Genomic DNA, 17,980 nt, shown 5'->3' with positions numbered 1-17,980 from the left:
AATTTAGACATTTGTATTCTCGTAACTGTTTTCCTGTACGCTTTTATATTCAGTACTGAAATACGAATTACACAAAAACATTTCCGACAGCCATTTGTCCGAAATTCTGCGAAAGGAGACCGTCGTATACGTACGCATTTGCTGAATCAATAACAAGGAGCTTGAACCGTTATCAAATGTTCATAGCTTTTATGTAAAGTACTTTCTATCCAGCGAAACAAATTCTTAAAAATTGTTCGTTCGATTTATTATTGTGACTTTTTGTCCCTATGTTACATGGAAATATATGTACACTTCAGGTCTTAGAACAGTCAGTATGAGCAAATGATGAAACAACATAAATGGTACATGGAGAAAAGTTCTTAATCAAGGAATCAGTCTCTCACTATTGCACATTATTAATGGATCACAACTGGTAAATGTTAAAACTCCATATGTGAAGAAAGATGATTCTCAATTCTCAAGTAATATAGTCATGTCGTCAGGCTTTTCCTGAATAGTGATATACTGGACTTTTTATGTCCTTTACAAATGGCTCTTCCTTTAAAGAGCGTACAGAAAAGTAACTTCTAAAAAGCTGTTTCGCTTCGTTTTGTCAGCTCTCGTGGTTCTCCGAGTCATTAGACACTTCCGTTCCGTTTGGCAATGAACTGGAACTATCCGTTAAGGACGTGGCCACGTCTTTATCACGATCACATGTACTTAAAATGAAGCTGTTTGTAGTGGACCTAACAGTTGGCCCCACCAGCGACAACGACGTAGCTGATGTGAGTGACGTTTCATGGATTTGTCTAGCGCCAGCTCGTCTGCGAGGAGGACTAATTTCTTCGATATGCAGGGAGACTAAAGAGTCATAAGGCGGTGGATTTTCTTGGTTAATGCTTGGGTTGCTGGACATGACGTCCTCATAAGAAGGCGGAGCATATAATGTTGCCAATTCAAATCCTCTATCAGGAGTTCCTCTGTCCCGTCCACGCGATATAGAGCCCGTCAGGCTTCCAGTTTCCCGACGGCTTGTAGCGTTCCTGCAATTGAACAAAGTTTCAAAATTGTATAATTTAAAGTATGATTTTCGCTTTCCATGTCCATCCCAAGGAGCACAATCTATGTGAAAGGAATTCCATGGCAGGATAATTAGAAAAACTTAAGGGCAAATACAAGTAGGGCAAACAGGATTTGCTTGGGGTTTAACGTCGTACTGAACAATTTTTCAGTCATATTACGACGAATAGTCATTAGATGTGTGTACATATATTGTGTCCAGGATTTGTATATATAGTATTAGGAAATGTAACCATACATGTAAGGTGCAAATAGCCACATTCCTTTGCGTCATATAGTAATAAATCGATGCGTCGAAACATATATTCGTATATCAGCCATCAACCAAGATGGACGTTCCGGGTCAATAATCGCAAGGTCAATTCCCAAAACCACGTTTAACACAAACTACCAAAGAACTAAGAACGTAAATAAAACATATCATATAAATCATCCAAATCGTGCAAAGAGAAGCAGTCAACAATTTCCAATGATGTAAATGCAAATCCTTGAAAGTCACATTCGTGGCATTCATCTCTTGACACGTAATGATTGCATCGATGGATATATATGGAAACATATACTTAGTTTGATGGTTTATTGTTCGGTGTGTGGTTGGTTCAAGTTATGGGCGTCTCCGTGTAACAGCCTGGTTAAGTAAAATATGAATTATATATATCAGATTAACTTATTAATCGTAGAGAGGCAAGCCAGTATATCAATGGGCAGTATACCAAAACCAGATCGCCTATATAGCGTCAGATTTTAACTTTTCCCATTCTGAACAGACACGTCGCATTTTGTAAAACAATTCTCACGCATTTTTTCAGCATTTTTATGTTTTCTTTAAGCTTAATTAACTATGTAAGCTAGGAATTGTTGGACTTACTGCCTGCGCCGTAAACGTGTAACAAGGAAAATGGCCAAAGAGACGAGAAGAAAGGTGAGAGTGGCGACAATTCCCACCGATAAAGCGATCGGCATTGCGTTGTTTTCAGAGCCTGGATTGAAATACAAAAAATATAAAATATTTTTCACACAATCGCCATTTGATACCTGAACCAACAGTAAAAATCGAATCTTTCACTCCAAAATATAACTCCTTAGTTGTAGCAGTTATTCATAACCAGCGCATATGCGAAAATCCCAAAGAAGACGACTTACCATCTTTACTATCGGCAGGTAGTCCTAACGAGCACGAGACCTCATCGCTGTCATCGTATTCCCCACAGTTACGATAGCTGTCACATTTCAGCGAAGGAGAAATGCAAATGTCTGCCTCTGTACACTGGAAATAGCTGCCCAGACACGTCCCTACATAACTGGGGACATCTGGAGCAGAGAGAACAATGGTTTTACAGCCAGGTTACATATATAGCCTAAATATATCTGTAAACAAATCGAAAGAAATGAAAGAAACAATGATTTGTGGTCAAAACTTTGATCAGTGTAAAATTCCTATATCTCTAAATCGAACCTAGTTTCGCGTTACGAAATGTGCAAGGGCATAATATAGTATTAGCATTATTGTCGTGATTACCCAAGGGATGTAATATAGCAATCTAAACTGCGTTGGTGAACACCTATTCGACCTCACCAAGCCAACTGACATTCGAGGAATACACTCCTTATTCGTCTGGTAGAAGGGAGCTCACGTATTTCATCATGACACCAGTCAGGCTTATTAGTGGAGGAAACCGGTGTGCCAGGAGTAACCCTCCTGATAAACCTTATGACAAAGTGGCAATCGAAACAGCAAGATCTCGGCAAGTATTTATCAAGCAACTCAGCACTTAAGTCATAAACTGCAGTAAACTGTCTAAAACAAAACATTTTAATCGTAGATGTGTTTGAATATTTGACTGAAGTCTAAAGGCGTTTGATAAATACGAAACCTAGATTGCAACATGCGACCTGATGGCTTTGAGGACCTGGCAGTCGCAATGAGCAAGCGCCGTAACCTTGTGAACCAGCGAGACTGCATCAACACGATGTCTTGAGCCATATGATACACATGTAGAATGCAGCCCTGACTTTATGTGAGTCGTTCTGAGCCGAATCTATGTGACCACATAATACCTAGGTATCACACTGTATCACATTGTAAACTCCAAATTGGTAAAAGTGTCAAGTTTCTGTTTTTGGTTTATTTTTCTGTATTCTTACCGTGGAATTCCGTGAATAATATGGTAAACCCACTATATTCTTGTGTGGGCAATCCTTTATAATCCAGATAAAATGCATTTCTTAAGGTTTTGTAATCTGTGATCCCATCGCTGGATATCTGCACTTCACCTCCATATTTGCCGTACAGACCAGTGGCGGGGGATAACCTCTGTAATTTTGTATCCGAGACCTCGTAAATTTGCAACCTGAAATGACAGACGTCTAGGGCCACTATTTGAAAAAACTTAAACGTAAATCCAATTTCATGACCATTCTTGCTCTTTTTTTTCCCAAATTAATGACGTTGATTAGGTTATGATGAAAGACGGAGGCATTCCATACTAAAAGTAATTTACACTGTCTCGGGACGCTCCTCCTATCTGTACTATACACAAAATAGCTAGGTTTGGTGCCAGAAAGCAAAAAGGAGCAAGATATTCAAGTGAAGATAGCAGTGGATTCCCTTCTTGATTTCAATTAGGTAAGTCAACTTGGTAATGTCCAAGAACCCTTGTTAACTCACCTGTCGGCGAATTTCAGGTCTATGTGCAGCTTTATTATGTGGAGCAGTAGTCGGTGGGTCTGGATTACTGTTGATATGGTAAGCTGACATTTAAGCAGTTTGTTGCTTCCGGATCTTTTTGGCGGCAGTTCAGCCTGGCGAGTGAAATGAAGAATCACGCTGTCGCTTACACGTATGTTAACACTGGAGGTGCAGAAATCCGCCATGTAGAACTCTTTGAGTGCTGCGGAACATTCTGAAATACAACCAAATGTACACATTTAAGTAAATCAAATAGCCAATTCCGATATTCCCATGTAATTCCAGAATGAATGAATCTAAATTTTCAGAGGCATATATGTCTAGGTTGACAAATTACCCACGACATATCCCTGACTATCTACAAGAACTGAAAGGCGATAATTAACGTGCTGTTAAATGATCCAGTTTTTGCAATTAGCACAAAAAGGTGTCGTTTATAGATTGTATATAGGTTATGTCGATATACCCCCTGAAATATGGATACAGACCGTTTTGATTAATGCATCCAGAAGTACATTATTGGAGGTATACTTCTGGTGCTACTTGTATTAATGTACAACTGGTGTACCAAGGTTAAGAGAAATGGATGTGTCACTAGATACTGCAGTAAGTGTATATATACATACATACTGAGTATTTCATAAATCTATCATATGATATCCATATAATATTAACCAATTAGATTTACCGATAGATCGATTCATATGTTCATTGATCGATTGTTTCATTGATTGATGTGACTGATATTGATGTTAATTGACTAGCAATGTAATTCATTGAGAGTACTAAAACAGTATGTTAAACTTCATCGTAACGTTCACAGTTTTGTTTTAATCAGTTTTAAAGGTGGATCACATTACCTTAATACACATTTTAATTCGGCCTTGTAGTATTCCTTTTCCATATCAGCAATATGTTCAACTTTCAAAACGAAATAGGAGTATATACAAACTGTTCATGAAGTCAGAATAATAAATTACATGCATTTAACCAAAGTGCTTTAAAAGGCCGGATTTCTCTGGTTACATGTGACCGTTTGGTAACCATCACACTGTCGTCACTGCATTAGTTTTGCTCTCAACGCAGGTGTCTTGTGTGTATCATGCTGATCCTGTCAGCATTCAAACTGAACACATATTAAAAGTAACGTTCCTTGGTAATACACCAAACTGCTACATTTGTTATTACAGATGTAAAAAATAGTTATAACATATCATAAGGTTGCTACAGATTGCAGTCTTCACGCTGGAGGGGGGGCCGTAATTTAGCCGATTTGGTAGGCAACATACCTAAGCATGTAGTGACAATAATTATGCCCGAAGTTGATGGCATATAAAGAAACTGTAATCGGAAATTAAGCAACTATTATAGATAATATCTGACAAGCATTCATGTGTAGAACTTATACCTATAAAAATACATATATATTGGGCATGATGATGATCTGTACAACGCCACATTGGACACAAATTTTTTCTTCATTCAAACCGCTGATCCGATTGCCTTGAAATTTGATAAAGCCATGAAATTAGAGTTTGAAAAATTTGTGATGACCTATTTTAAATTTTTGAAATAAAAAGTATGAAGTCAGATGTAGGCCTATAGTTTTTCTTATAAACTACAATTAACGCATGGAATGCTGTGTTACTAAGATGCTAAGTGATGCTACTGTCTGCCTTCATTCTACAAGGCTGCATTGGTTAAAGTGTAGTTTTTGACATTTTCCCCATATTTCAATAACAAGGAGAAGAAGTGGGAACAGACAATAACTTATTCCATGGCCGTAAAACAGACAACATTCCATAAGCTGTACATCTTATATCACTGAATTGCTATGGACATCTCCCAACATCGTTAAGGGGTGAAAAAGATTTATATCGAAAGAAGAATGAATACAAAAATTGGGTTTAAGGTCATGTAAGCCCTAACTGAATGTATTTCTAGATAAAACTTATTGTTCTTGAAACAACATTTTGTCTGCAACAAGCAAATGTAGCTTATTAACGAGGGCTATGCATCTAATAAGGAACCTGAGTGCCAGATGAAATCAACTTTTTGAGGAATATCGCAGCTATTTCGAATTCTTGGGAGAGTCTCTTTTCTTTTCTTTTTCTGGCTGCGACAAACAGCTCTGTAAGGCGACGTACGTGCCGGACGGTTGGTTACATATGTTTTAACATGGGCCGTTAAATCAATTTCCCATCTTCCATCACCTAAAATGAGGCATTCGTTTTAAAGAATTTTTCACGTTGTATTAAATAGTGAATTAAAATGGGCCATTCGTTTTAAAGAATTTTTCACGTGGTATTAAATAGTGAATTAAAATGGGCCATTCGTTTTAAAGAATTTTTCACGTGGTATTAAATAGTGCATATCCTTCAAGAGATTTCCACAGCCCTTTCGCTCTCCTCCACGTCAGTTACCAGAGGGCGCTGTGAAACTTGTGTGTACAACCAAATCAGTGACATTAGGGGATTTCAGGGAATTCTGCCGCTTCATAGGCCACAGCTTTATATAGCTACTACATACAGCTTCACAATATGGCTAACCTGGGAGATGTATAGTTTCTGCTGGTTTTATTCTCTTTGGAGCTAGCCTTTCTTAACATTAAATCGCAAATAAAATATAACTTGTTACTATAGGGTTTGTAATCCATGGATCTTCACTTCTAGTATAACTGATCTTATGTTTCTGTTGTAAGTCCCAGACGACATCAACTTGTACGGGAGATGAAAGCTAATACGAGCCTCCTTTTCAATTTTTTTTTAAATTTTTTAATTTTTTAATTATTTTATTATCGCTGATCAGCTAACCCCTTTAGCTATACAGATTCGCACCCCCCCCCCCCTCCCCCTTCCCCTGCCAAAACCACCGTAACTCTCGGTGCCTGGTGCCAGTTAATGCTTGTGCCAGGATCCTGATCGCTCTGAGGTTTTCATAATCTTATCTCACCCTAGTTTTACTCAACAAAAGAGAAGTTCCGTCCTAGTAAATGCAGCATTAAGGAAAACGGCCTAAGGGCTGACGAACGGTATAAAATAATATAGGCTAGCAGCTGAAACAAATACCGCAACACATACAGCATGACATGTTCGTTTGAGACAGATTCTTGGAGTGTTCAAAACTATATAACATAAAGACCCAATCACAATCAAATACATAAAAAATATGTGGTGTAAGTTGTAATTTACGATACTTAATATGCACACATGCCATTGACATTTTCCTTGACAATGATTTCAATAAACAAGAGGCTATTAGTCAAAGGTTTTATAAATTACGTTAATTACCTCTCAACCCACAACCCTATCCTTCACCCTTCGTAGTATTGTGCAAACCTTTAGCGCAATGTATGCAATACTTTATATAGATATCACCCCTGATATTCACTCTAGTATACATGTAACTTTAGCTGTTATTGGACACCGACGCCCGGGGTATGGCATTTTTCAGTGTAAATATTTATACATCAACTTTGTGTATATACCGGTGTGAGCCACTATACCGGTGTGAGCCTAGCGCAGCGTAATGACCCATGAGCCTCTGACCAATGAGATCGCTGTGAGTTCAAGTCCGGCTCATGCTGGCTTCCTCTTCGGCCCCTACGTCTGAAAGTCTGTCAGCAACCTGCGGATGGTCGTGGGTATCCCCCGGGCTCTGTCGTCGTATAAGTGAAATATTCTTGAACTAAATACTACTATTAAACATATGAATCTTAATTTTCATATAAGGTATATAAGGTATATAAAAAGGTGTCGGTTTCGGTCAGCTTTATTCCTGTTTACTTGTGCAGTCATCTGCTGGCGTATGTAAACGACAGGCTATACTAGTACTGACATGTCTTACGCCATTATAAAGAATTGCTATTTCTACGTACAAAGACTGGTTTATGATTTGAAAGGTTATAGGTGTAAAATCCATGGTTCATTGCACACCAAAGCCTATATTGCGGCCACGCTATCGAGTCAGTTGTACCTGCCACATCAAGTTTCTGTATGCATGTGGATATCGTAGAAACTGGCAAGCGTTAACCTATATAGGGGAAATTCTACTGATTGGATTGGTTGAAGGGCCAAAAATACGAGACCGAATATGACCTGACTGCGGGGGTACATTAGACTTGAAGGCCCGAAAACATCATTCCCAGTCAAACCACCCTCTAAAAGCTCTTGTGTCCGGACACTAATCAGCTTCGTTCGTCACTGTCTATAAGACCTTTCTCAACTGTCAGTCAAGCACATGCAACTGACCAATCATAAGCATTATTGTTGCTGGATGTCCCATACATCTCTTACAAATGTTCAATCTTTCTTTGAGGCCATGACGTCACAATTCCTTTCAGCGTGAATGGAATGAATAGTAATGTTGTCAGGAGAAGTTGTGGTGGTTCATTAGACGTGTAGTCTGGGGAGCGTTCCATTCGTTGATCTGTCGGCCAGTGATTGCAGATTAAGTGGTCAAAAGAGGACACAGTGGGCGCGTTTTATTCGTCGATCTGAAGTCGCATCAACTCGCGTGAGTAACGACGTTTAAATACACGCCATCGACAACACCGAAGTCAGACTCGGTGTTGGCAGTAGCGCCACTGGTCTCCTCCATTGGCCGCTGGAATGGCACCCCAATGGCCACTACCCCCTCCAGTGGCCACCGGCCAGCGACTCGGACCCCTGGTTCCCTTAAGTATTCTGCGTACCTTGAAAGTGACATCAGAAGTGATGGTGGATCCATCCATATTATTAAATACATACACCATATAGAGAGAGTAAAACCAGAATAGCGAAGACAGTGTGCATGATAAATTGCAAATGGTCACAAAATGCACTAGCATGCTGACTCGAGAACGAGAAAAACTTGGTATGGGAAAAGTGTGAGTGTTGAGTGCCGAGATTTCCCCTGCCGTACCATCCGCATCTTCATCCGAATAGACACCTTCTCTTCCGAAAACAAAATTACCCGAATAACATCTTTCACCTAAATCAGTTGTTCAGCGGCTTTGGTGATGTAGCTTTGATGTAGCACTAACAGCGACGTTTAATAACTGTACGATACAATCAGTGAACATTAATATTATCAGGGAACATCATCGATTACAGCCTTTCCTCGACGGCAGGTGGTTCTCAACTTATCGACACGGTCTATAGAGGATTAAAGATTTTATTCTTGAGTACACAGGATACGCAAAGGGAGACATTTTCTCGGTTTTACATCTCAAAACTGCTCTTCGTTGTGATCAATTCGACGATCTACGTACCGTACAGCCCTTGAAGGGTGTCATATCTCTATTAGTTTAGTTCTTGGTGTATAGGGCCATGCTTAAGTAACTTTCTGGATGGAAGAAACCGGAGTACACGATGTAAACCAACGACTTTTGGTAAGTCAATGACGAACTTGCCCACATATGACGTACAGATATGGTCACCATGTATATTGGTGGAAGACAAGCGGTATATGCGATGTACAGAAGTAACACTAACTGTATCCCAATAGATGTTTATGAAATTGGCTATATACCAGGAATATAATTACATCTATATACGTTTATAGGCCTACTATATGAACCCATAAATGGCCTATGTATTACACATGGTGTTAAGATTGGCCAACTGATACGTCTGTAAATATCTATATTAGTATCCTTGAATAAGATATACACATTGTTTGTTATATGATATATACAAGGTGAGGGTTGTAAGCCTTACTTTGTAGAATAATACGCATTGGTGGGCAAATATCCAGCCGTTTCAAAACGCTATCATGCTCACACAAGTAAAAGCTACTGTCTAAAAGCTATTGTTTGTCGCGCAAAAAATAACGTGTTCCCACATGAAAACATTAGTTGTAATTAACACCTGAACATTTTTACCTACACATTAATGTTACCAAATTGTGTACCTGTGATACACATCTTATACAAAACTGTACACATTAGCCTATTTTATCTGAGAGTACATAAAACACATAAATCTCTTTTTTCAAAGTGGCTCACAATATTACATTCTATTTATGCAGCTATGGAAAGCACAAACAGTATATTGTTGGACGGATTACTTGTTTTCCAACATAATATTGTTATTATTTGATTTGTCATGATCATGAATATTTCATTTGTAAATGGTTTTTGCCTGGGTGGAAACCACCAAACCATGCCCAGTGCAGCACAGATCTGTCTGTATTTGAAAACAACAGGGCTATTTGCCAACTCATTGTACAGAAGTGAAGAGTGAAGGCGTTTGATGGAGCATTCTTGACACTATTCTATAGAATGTCATCCTCAAAGGCATTTTTCCTTAAATAAGAAATCAATGTACTATTTATATTAAATATATTTTAATATTTAAGTTTAAATGCATGACAAGAAAATGTACACAACAATGTCATGACACTGTGTACATCGTATGTACTAATAGTTGGCATCTGATGAAATAAGAAACTTTCCAGAAATATATTCACTGAAAAGTCCATGAAAACTAAAATGTTTTGCACAAACATGAATCATTCGTAAATTCGTCTCTAAAGAATGCCGGACGTGCTCATGCGCTCCTTCAAATACTCGCCCAAACCGCATACTTCGCGTGTTCTGTGGGTTTGGTGGGGTCGCACAGGTCGCGGAGATCGAGGTCGGAGGTCGCGGTTCCGCGTGTTCTGCAGGGGCGTGAGGGTTGCGGTTCCGCGTATTTCCCGCGACCTCCGCACGTCCCCCGTGGGGACAAGAAGGTCGCGGATTTGGCAAAACAGCACCCTCTGCGGGATCGCTGAGGTCGCGGTCTAGATGGCAGCTATCTGTCACCACCATATAGAAAAACGACACGACATTTTATTCCTCCCATGCTCTGACGGCGTTTCACAATCCTAGAGAATCTCATGCAAATCTTGAGACCTCGTCCAATTCTGGGGCCAAATCTCCATGAATCTTAACCATATCCCACAGAGGGCATTGATTCCCGATCTAATCTCGTCAGAATATTGTCTGTTTTCTTAATCTCATCAGGATATTGCAATCTCTGATAAATAAGTCACTTTATACCCAAATTTAATTAAATATCAGAAATGGCGACATTCCGACGTCAGCGCGATACTTCAACTATAGACTTGGCATTGTATTTTGACGGTATTAGACCGCCATTTAGTCCGCAGTGCGAGATTTAGATCGAGGAATGGGGCGTTCGAATGAAAATCTATTTTTGTGTAATAAAAATACACCGAATCTCGAACTGCATGTCGTCGGATTTGATCTCCTCAAAATGTCGTTTACATTACCGAAATTTTTAACTTCCCCTTCCAGCCTATTTTCCTATTTTAAAAGAAAGTGACACACTGTTAAGACTCGAATTAGATAAAATAATATCAAGATTTAGTTCCAGAATACTCCATGTCCTCTAGTCGCATTGTCGACTAAACTTGTGCCGTGTATATTCTCGTCGTCCATGCATTTTACAACATTTCGTAAAGGTTTGGTCGATAAATGAACTAGGAAGTGAGATTCCAACGACAACAAGAGATTCCAACGAGATACAAGATAATTGGAATCTCATAAGAATATCACAGTTTAATATATGTAACCTCGATTGAATCTCGCTAAATCTCGACTATAATTCTCGAAGTGTCAATCGACTACACTTATTGCTGTTCTCGCAAGAAAAAAGGGCTTGTCTTTCTGTGGTGGAATGACATAAATTATCAACCAATCAAATTACTTGCTGTGATAGTTTGAAATGACATGCAGGAAGAGAAAAGATGAGCTTAAACCCGAGGAACACGTGTAGTTGCACATGCAACTCCTTTTTCTACTAGAAACCTCGAGCATCTGGTGTGGTGTTTTGCTTTTCTCCTTAATGAGTTCAAATATTTCTGCTTTAAGAATTACGTTGAAGAAACACACATATTACGCGGGTTAATTTGGCCAAGTTGCAGCATTAAGTGACCCGTAGGAAGAAGTAGGGAACAAAACGCGGCAAAGTGTTTTTCACACAATCACTTACACATAATGGGCAACGTTGGAACTGTAATTTATACTAAGGTATTGGGGGACCTAAGTTCGCCTGGCTCGTGGATAATAGGAATTATTTTAATACAGCAGGCTAAATTACACACGAGGCCATGTTGCTGAGCTATTCTGATATATGAGGGGCACTTGTACAAGCGTAAAGTGCGGAGCTAAGAGCTACCCAGCCAACATGGACCCGCAATGCATACGTTATTTATGGAGGTCATAACATGGTGTAGTAGCACTCCGAGACCAGCCCCAACTCTCCCGATCTGGTACCTTACAATAAAACATTGAACCCGAGTCATGCGAGTAATGGTGTTGTAAACAATAACACCATAAAGATATACTTCTCTGCATGGAAGTACATATATATGTACCACGAGGAAATAATTGGACCCTGTTCTTTCTTTCTGTATATATACAGCTTTGACATGCCGTAAAGAACAAATGTTGGAATAAGGAAACTCTGGGGGGGGGGGGGGGGGGGGTAGTACATGCTCTTTATATACATACCAGTATACAGTTCGTGTCCTGGTATAAGATGTTAGGATGGTAATACGCTTCATTAATGTTAACTAGCAATCAATTAAACAAATGTTATACTTCACCCTGACCCTACAGTCGTTGTTGTTGTGCGCCCTTGATGCACTCTTTTGACAATCACTAACTAATCGCTAATACAAAAACTATAGGGATATGAAACAAATATTGACTAAAATTTCTGGCACAAAGTCACCAAATTTCTTTTACTGGTTTTATATTTTGGTTACTTTTTATGGTCCTGTATTTGATTCAAAGTTAATGGTATAATATTCTATTTATCGTACTGTGTTACGAAGCATTACCGGCAGTACAGTTTCAAGAGAAGACGTAAGTGTATCTGTAACTAGTCTTACAGACGACTACCCTATACCTCTGTTCAACAACAATTTACACTATTTACAGGCGTATTCCAGTAAACTTGATATCTTCTTGTTGATGTAGTCTGTCAATGCTGTACATATACAAGTACAAACGTCCTCACATATATCGTGCCAAAGTTCATAAATAAGCAAGGAATGTATATCCTTTTTTCAATTGTTAGGGCAGAAGTATCTTTTGAAAATACGTACCACCTGCATGAGATACAAGTGTATCCCTGGTGTGACTAAGCTAAAATTGTCAGTGATTAATATCAATGTTACTGGCACCATGGAGTACGCCAGTTTTCTTTGACATTGCGTGGAATAATCAATAGCTTAAATAGACCCAATGGTATGTTAAACAATACACTACCATATGTGTTTTCTGAGCGCATCCTTACAAGTGCTGCAATGCCTTTCACGGAAGTACCTGAGACTTATTTGAACTCAGTAGTGATATGAGGTGAATAGTTAGTGCACTGTATACAGCACTGTAATAAATTTATATAGCACGTGCAGAGGGCTAGCCCAGAGAAAAGCGATATCCGACACACTTTCTAAAAAGTGACTCTATCAAAGTCCATTAAACAAACGTCATTGTTTAAACAAGACACCTAATCTGTTTAAAGCTGTATGTAAAAACAGGTTATGTTTTCTGGATGTGCAAACACGTGGTCTAACATATACCTCCAGCAAGGTATTTTCATTTGCAGTATTACATGTGTCTACCAATTGCAGAATAAGAAACCTAGTTATTGACAAATGAAAAAAATCAACTTTAATTTGTACCCACACTAGGAAATCGTTGAGAATACATAGCCAAATACAAGGTAAGTGTATATACCTTTACCGGGAATTTTTACTTGGTCAACTTACACAGCACTGGAGTGATCTGACACCATAGCATCATATTTAGAAGGATATCTCTTTCCTGTTATAGTTCTGTTAGTAATAAGGAGGAAATGTCAGTCACTAAAATAAGACTAGAGAAACTTTTGTCTTACCTGACAGGTAAGTTAGCAGCACCATAATAAAGAGTGCTATGTGCCGGAGACGCACGGCACAGTTCGTGTGTATCATGACGCTGAAGGGTATTTACAGGTGAATTCTTGTCCTTTATCCTAGGTCGCGGAGGCCAGATAAGAATCACTCACACCCTACAGGTAGGATTTCTGAGAAGATTTGTAAACACGACCATGTCTTCGAGTTGCGCCGCCGGTTAAGGGCTGTTCGAGACCCACGGACCCAGGGTATAGATTACACAGTCTCTACAGCTTACGCTGTACACAGTCCAGGCTTGTCCACGCACTACCACCTTTCAAAGAGGACATCTAGCTTTATGTCGAAGCGGCTAGACTGCGTTCTGTCAGCTCCAACTTAACAGGTGAGTGAGTGAGCCTGCCTGTCACTCCTCACCACGTGGTTTCATGCTGCATGGGTCCCGCGCAAGTCAGATAGATACCCCAGTTCACGGCGTGCGCTCGACTTCAGTCGCCTACCAACAATAACGTTAAGCTGGACCATAATACAACTACTGTCGCCCGTACTGTGTAAATCTCCAGGTTAAACATTCCCCTTCCATCGTTTCCGCGACGGTCTCCTGCGACACTGAAGGAAGCCTTATACATATGTGTGCTGGATTTGAGCCATATATACGTCCACCTGAGAACAGAATGACTCGCTGTTAAACAGAGGTACCGGTATACAGAATAGTCGAGGTTTGTGGCCACTTACATATCTATACAAGTGCAGATACTATTTCAAATTGTGTTATTGTTTCACAATACACTAGGGTAGATAGAACATAATTAAGTAAACTATGAATAGAACGAACATTCTCTTGCAAGGTGAGTGGATAGTCTTCTGGACGCTTCGTGTTTTGTGGGCTACTAGTATTTTTCGTATTTCATTTGAACAATGTGTTTTTGGTAATGAAATTTTATTGTGTAATATCATCTGTGTGGCGGTGATCTTGTAAGCTCGCTTTTCTGACCATGATCAAAGTAAACTCGCTTTGTGGTCATTGTCGATTGTCAAACAACGGAAGTTCGCTCTGTAGTTATAATCAACGCAAGCTCATTATGTGACCATGGTCAACACAAGCTCGCTATTTGACAATGTCCATCGTAAGCTCGTCATGTGGTCATGATCAACGTAAACTCGCTGGATACATGCACGACTAACTCGTCGTTTGTGCCGTTTCTGTGTCGCCAAGACCAAGGCACGTGCGATGTCTTGCCAAGACCAACGTAAGTTTGTTGTGTCGCCTTTATCAACGTACGTACGCTGTGCCACTAAAACTATAACGTACAGTAAGTGCACTGTGCGGTCAAGATTAACATAATTGTGCTGTCAGCATGGTCAACGTAAGCGTGCTGTTCCGCCAAGACTAAAGTAAGTGTCCAGGCCCACTTGCACGAAGACCTCTTAATACTAAGAGAACATAACTATCATGACAACCAGCACTGTAGGTATTATATCGCCACAGTAGTTACGTGCTGTTAACGTTAAGAGGGCTTCGTGCAAGTAGGCCCTGTGTCGCCATGATTAACATAAGTGCGCTGTGTCGCCATGACCAAGGTATATGCGCTGTGCCGCAAAGATTAACGTAGGTGCGCTGTGCCGCAAAGACTAACGTCAGTGCGTTATGTCACAAAGACTAAAGCGTGTTCGCTGTGTCGCCATGGCTGAGGTTAGTACGCTGTGTGACCATGAATAACATAAGTGCGATGTGCTGCCAAGACTAACGTATGTGCACAGTGTCACCATCAACGACGTAAGTGTATTTTACGTCATTTGAGGGCAACCTAAATTCACTTCCATGAATGGAAATGCTATTTTCCTTATAAAGTGAAAGACAGCACCTGACTAATGTTTATGTCCCCTGAAAGACTATCATTCAAAGTATCTTAAACCGGTGTTAAATATTTTTTATGATTTTTTCAACCCAGTAAAAGTTTAGTGAAACTGCGTCTTGGTACTGCTTCAGTGCGTCTCTATTATCGACAGCAGTGATGTCACGTTTACTCCAGCTCTGACGTCCAAGTTATTTTCCGTATTATTGTCAATGCAGAAACCTATGGAAGACGAAAGTTGTGGACATCGGCGATCAAAGCCTAAGTGATAAATAGCTTTCTAGGAAATTGGATATACTGGACGGATATTTCTTCCATTGCTTGAACTGTTAATACAGTATAAGCGTGCTATTCATTTAGAGTAATCCTGGTTCAGGTCGTAGCCTCAGGAGAGGTTGTGCTGGTGATTCTGACCCCTATTAAATATTTACAAAATTAAAATGGGATTGTTGTACAGCTAGATTCATGCTTGAATCTCAAACAAATGGAAATAAATATAAGCACCACTGAGGCTGATCTAGGCATGCGACTATCGCTGAATTTTATGCTTCAGTTTTGTGGTTTGTGGCTAAGATGAGAGTAGTGCTGACCTAGTTATTGCGCACGTCAGAGAAAGAACCCCGGCTTGCATGCGGCGTTTCAATAATTTTTATAAGAAAACAGAAAAGAATCATGCCTTGTATGCAATAAAGACAACGGAGCAAAATTTAAATTCTTCAATTCGCGTAAACTTAGAGAAAAAAATTATATCATAAGATTTAATTAATTTTAAACATTGTCGGGTGAGATGCCGTCTTCTCATTCCCATCAACCTTAGGCATCCCTAATGAATATGGCACTGACTCTGATATTTGTTATATAGAAACTGCTGACTAAACGGTAAAATGAACGACTAAAAATATATTTGTACCATTTGAAAAGCGTGTCTATGTAGGCATAGGCCTAAGGTCTTCTGGGGAGATGATTGCGGTTTGGGCCGAGACGGTATGCTACTGTCTGATATAACTTGATGAATAATTACACGGTTTTGTAAATCAACTGATTTTACGTCTGTGGTGGTCCTTAAATGATACAGACCTGTCCCACAACACTGTGTGAAATGCCCCCTCGGATATATGTAACTAAATCGTTGTAACCGATCTTAAAATGATGTCTTATGCAGTAGTTCTGTGTTATTGTATGTCATTTCATGGAGTGAATTGGTAAGCTTCGTCACAGCTTAGGCCGCACAATGTACTCATTAAAGTAATAAAGTATGATCCTTTTTAGAAAGCTTGAGAATCCTATTTTCGACTGAAATATGTTTTAGCCAGGTGCTGTCTTGTCCTTTAAGCAAGCATACCTCCACTCGCTGATTAAAAAGATAAATCAACAACTGTAGATTATGACAGTTTTGTACTTGGTATTATGTCTATTGGCGTACGAAATCTCAAAATTACCACTGTACACATTTATCAAAATAATACTAAGTGTTTTGGTTGTAGTTAAATCTCTCCATAGTAAAATTTACACTGCATTAAAAGTAGAACAGATAATGTACATATATATTTTATATATCAATCGTTAGACGTGTTTCACTGTTAACCATATCAGATTAGGTCAGTAATATTAGGATAAGGTGCTGAATACTTTTGAACATTGGATTGTTAATATTTTACACCTCTACCACTCTGATTTACTTATATAGTTTGGAGGGGCTTGGAAGGGGAGTGGGAGGTGGGAGGTGGTCATTTTCTGTGCGAACCAATAAATCATGTTTGTATAGCGTCCGGTTGTGAGGTTTATGCAGCTTGTATGGTCGGCACCACCTATCCAGGCCTATACTTGTAAGTCATCGCAGCGCTGTGCGGTGTAGGCTATACACATTCCATTGATAAGGCCGATCTATTCAGTTCTCGGTGACAGGTTCGGCCTCATACTTACAACAAGTCACTTACCGTATGACATCTGGAATATAGATAACATATACTCACACAGAGGGTTATAACAAATGATAATGTCCTTTGTTGCGGACGGAGAAGTTCTTACCACTGACCCTCTCGACTGGCGACGAGCAATGCTGTATGTGATTCTCTATGTAGTGTAGGTCCTATATACAATAAACACTGAACCGTAAATTTCCTTGTAAATCGAGTCCGTGTGAGAAATCTTTACTTTGAAACATTATTTCTAATTTATTTACTGACTTAAGTGGTAAAACCGTATGACTAGGCCCTTAGTTTAATTTTATTAGCTCTGCTGTTCAAAATATAGTGGAAGCTAAGCTATACCCCAAGCGTCGACTGGGGTATAAACAGATATAACAATGTTAATGTAAAGCATAAGGGTGGTATCTCAAAAAGTACTGCTAGTGTTGACCTTAAGTTCTGCAGACACGTAAAGCACATTGATACGAGGGACATGTGGTTCCACCGTTTAGGCCCTGTGTATACTATTTACAGTAAATTCATGACCTGCATGTCTCTTATGTATTAGAATAAATGTT

General features: G+C 39.4%; 1 protein-coding gene across 1 annotated transcript; it reads right to left on the bottom strand.

The window, feature by feature from the left end:
• Positions 1–212: 212 nt before the first annotated feature.
• Positions 213–17,507, bottom strand: LOC135469698 (uncharacterized). Its single transcript, XM_064748253.1, has 7 exons — positions 17,469–17,507; positions 13,645–14,302; positions 3,731–3,965; positions 3,208–3,413; positions 2,206–2,373; positions 1,931–2,042; positions 213–1,025 (listed from the first exon to the last, which is right to left on the bottom strand). Exons 2-7 carry the CDS (start codon positions 13,718–13,720, stop codon positions 596–598), a joined length of 1,227 nt encoding a protein of 408 aa, XP_064604323.1. The 5' UTR covers positions 13,721–14,302; positions 17,469–17,507; the 3' UTR covers positions 213–595.
• Between the last annotated feature and the right edge of the window lie 473 nt (positions 17,508–17,980).

The sequence above is a fragment of the Liolophura sinensis genome, chromosome 7 (genome assembly GCF_032854445.1).
Source record: "Liolophura sinensis isolate JHLJ2023 chromosome 7, CUHK_Ljap_v2, whole genome shotgun sequence".
Classification (NCBI taxonomy): Eukaryota; Metazoa; Mollusca; class Polyplacophora; order Chitonida; family Chitonidae; genus Liolophura; species Liolophura sinensis.
Note: the sequence above shows the minus strand (reverse complement) of the source record. Positions and strands in the feature narration are given on the sequence as shown.

What these genes read in the sequence shown, in the direction of transcription:
- LOC135469698 (XM_064748253.1), bottom strand. Translation starts at nt 13,720, where the DNA reads ATGATACACACGAACTGTGCCGTGCGTCTCCGGCACATAGCACTCTTT. An exon ending in GCTGCTAACTTACCTGTCAG is followed by an intron (nt 3,966 to 13,644) that starts GTAAGACAAAAG and finishes GTTGTATTTCAG; the next exon opens with AATGTTCCGCAGCACTCAAA. An exon ending in GACCTGAAATTCGCCGACAG is followed by an intron (nt 3,414 to 3,730) that starts GTGAGTTAACAA and finishes CTGTCATTTCAG; the next exon opens with GTTGCAAATTTACGAGGTCT.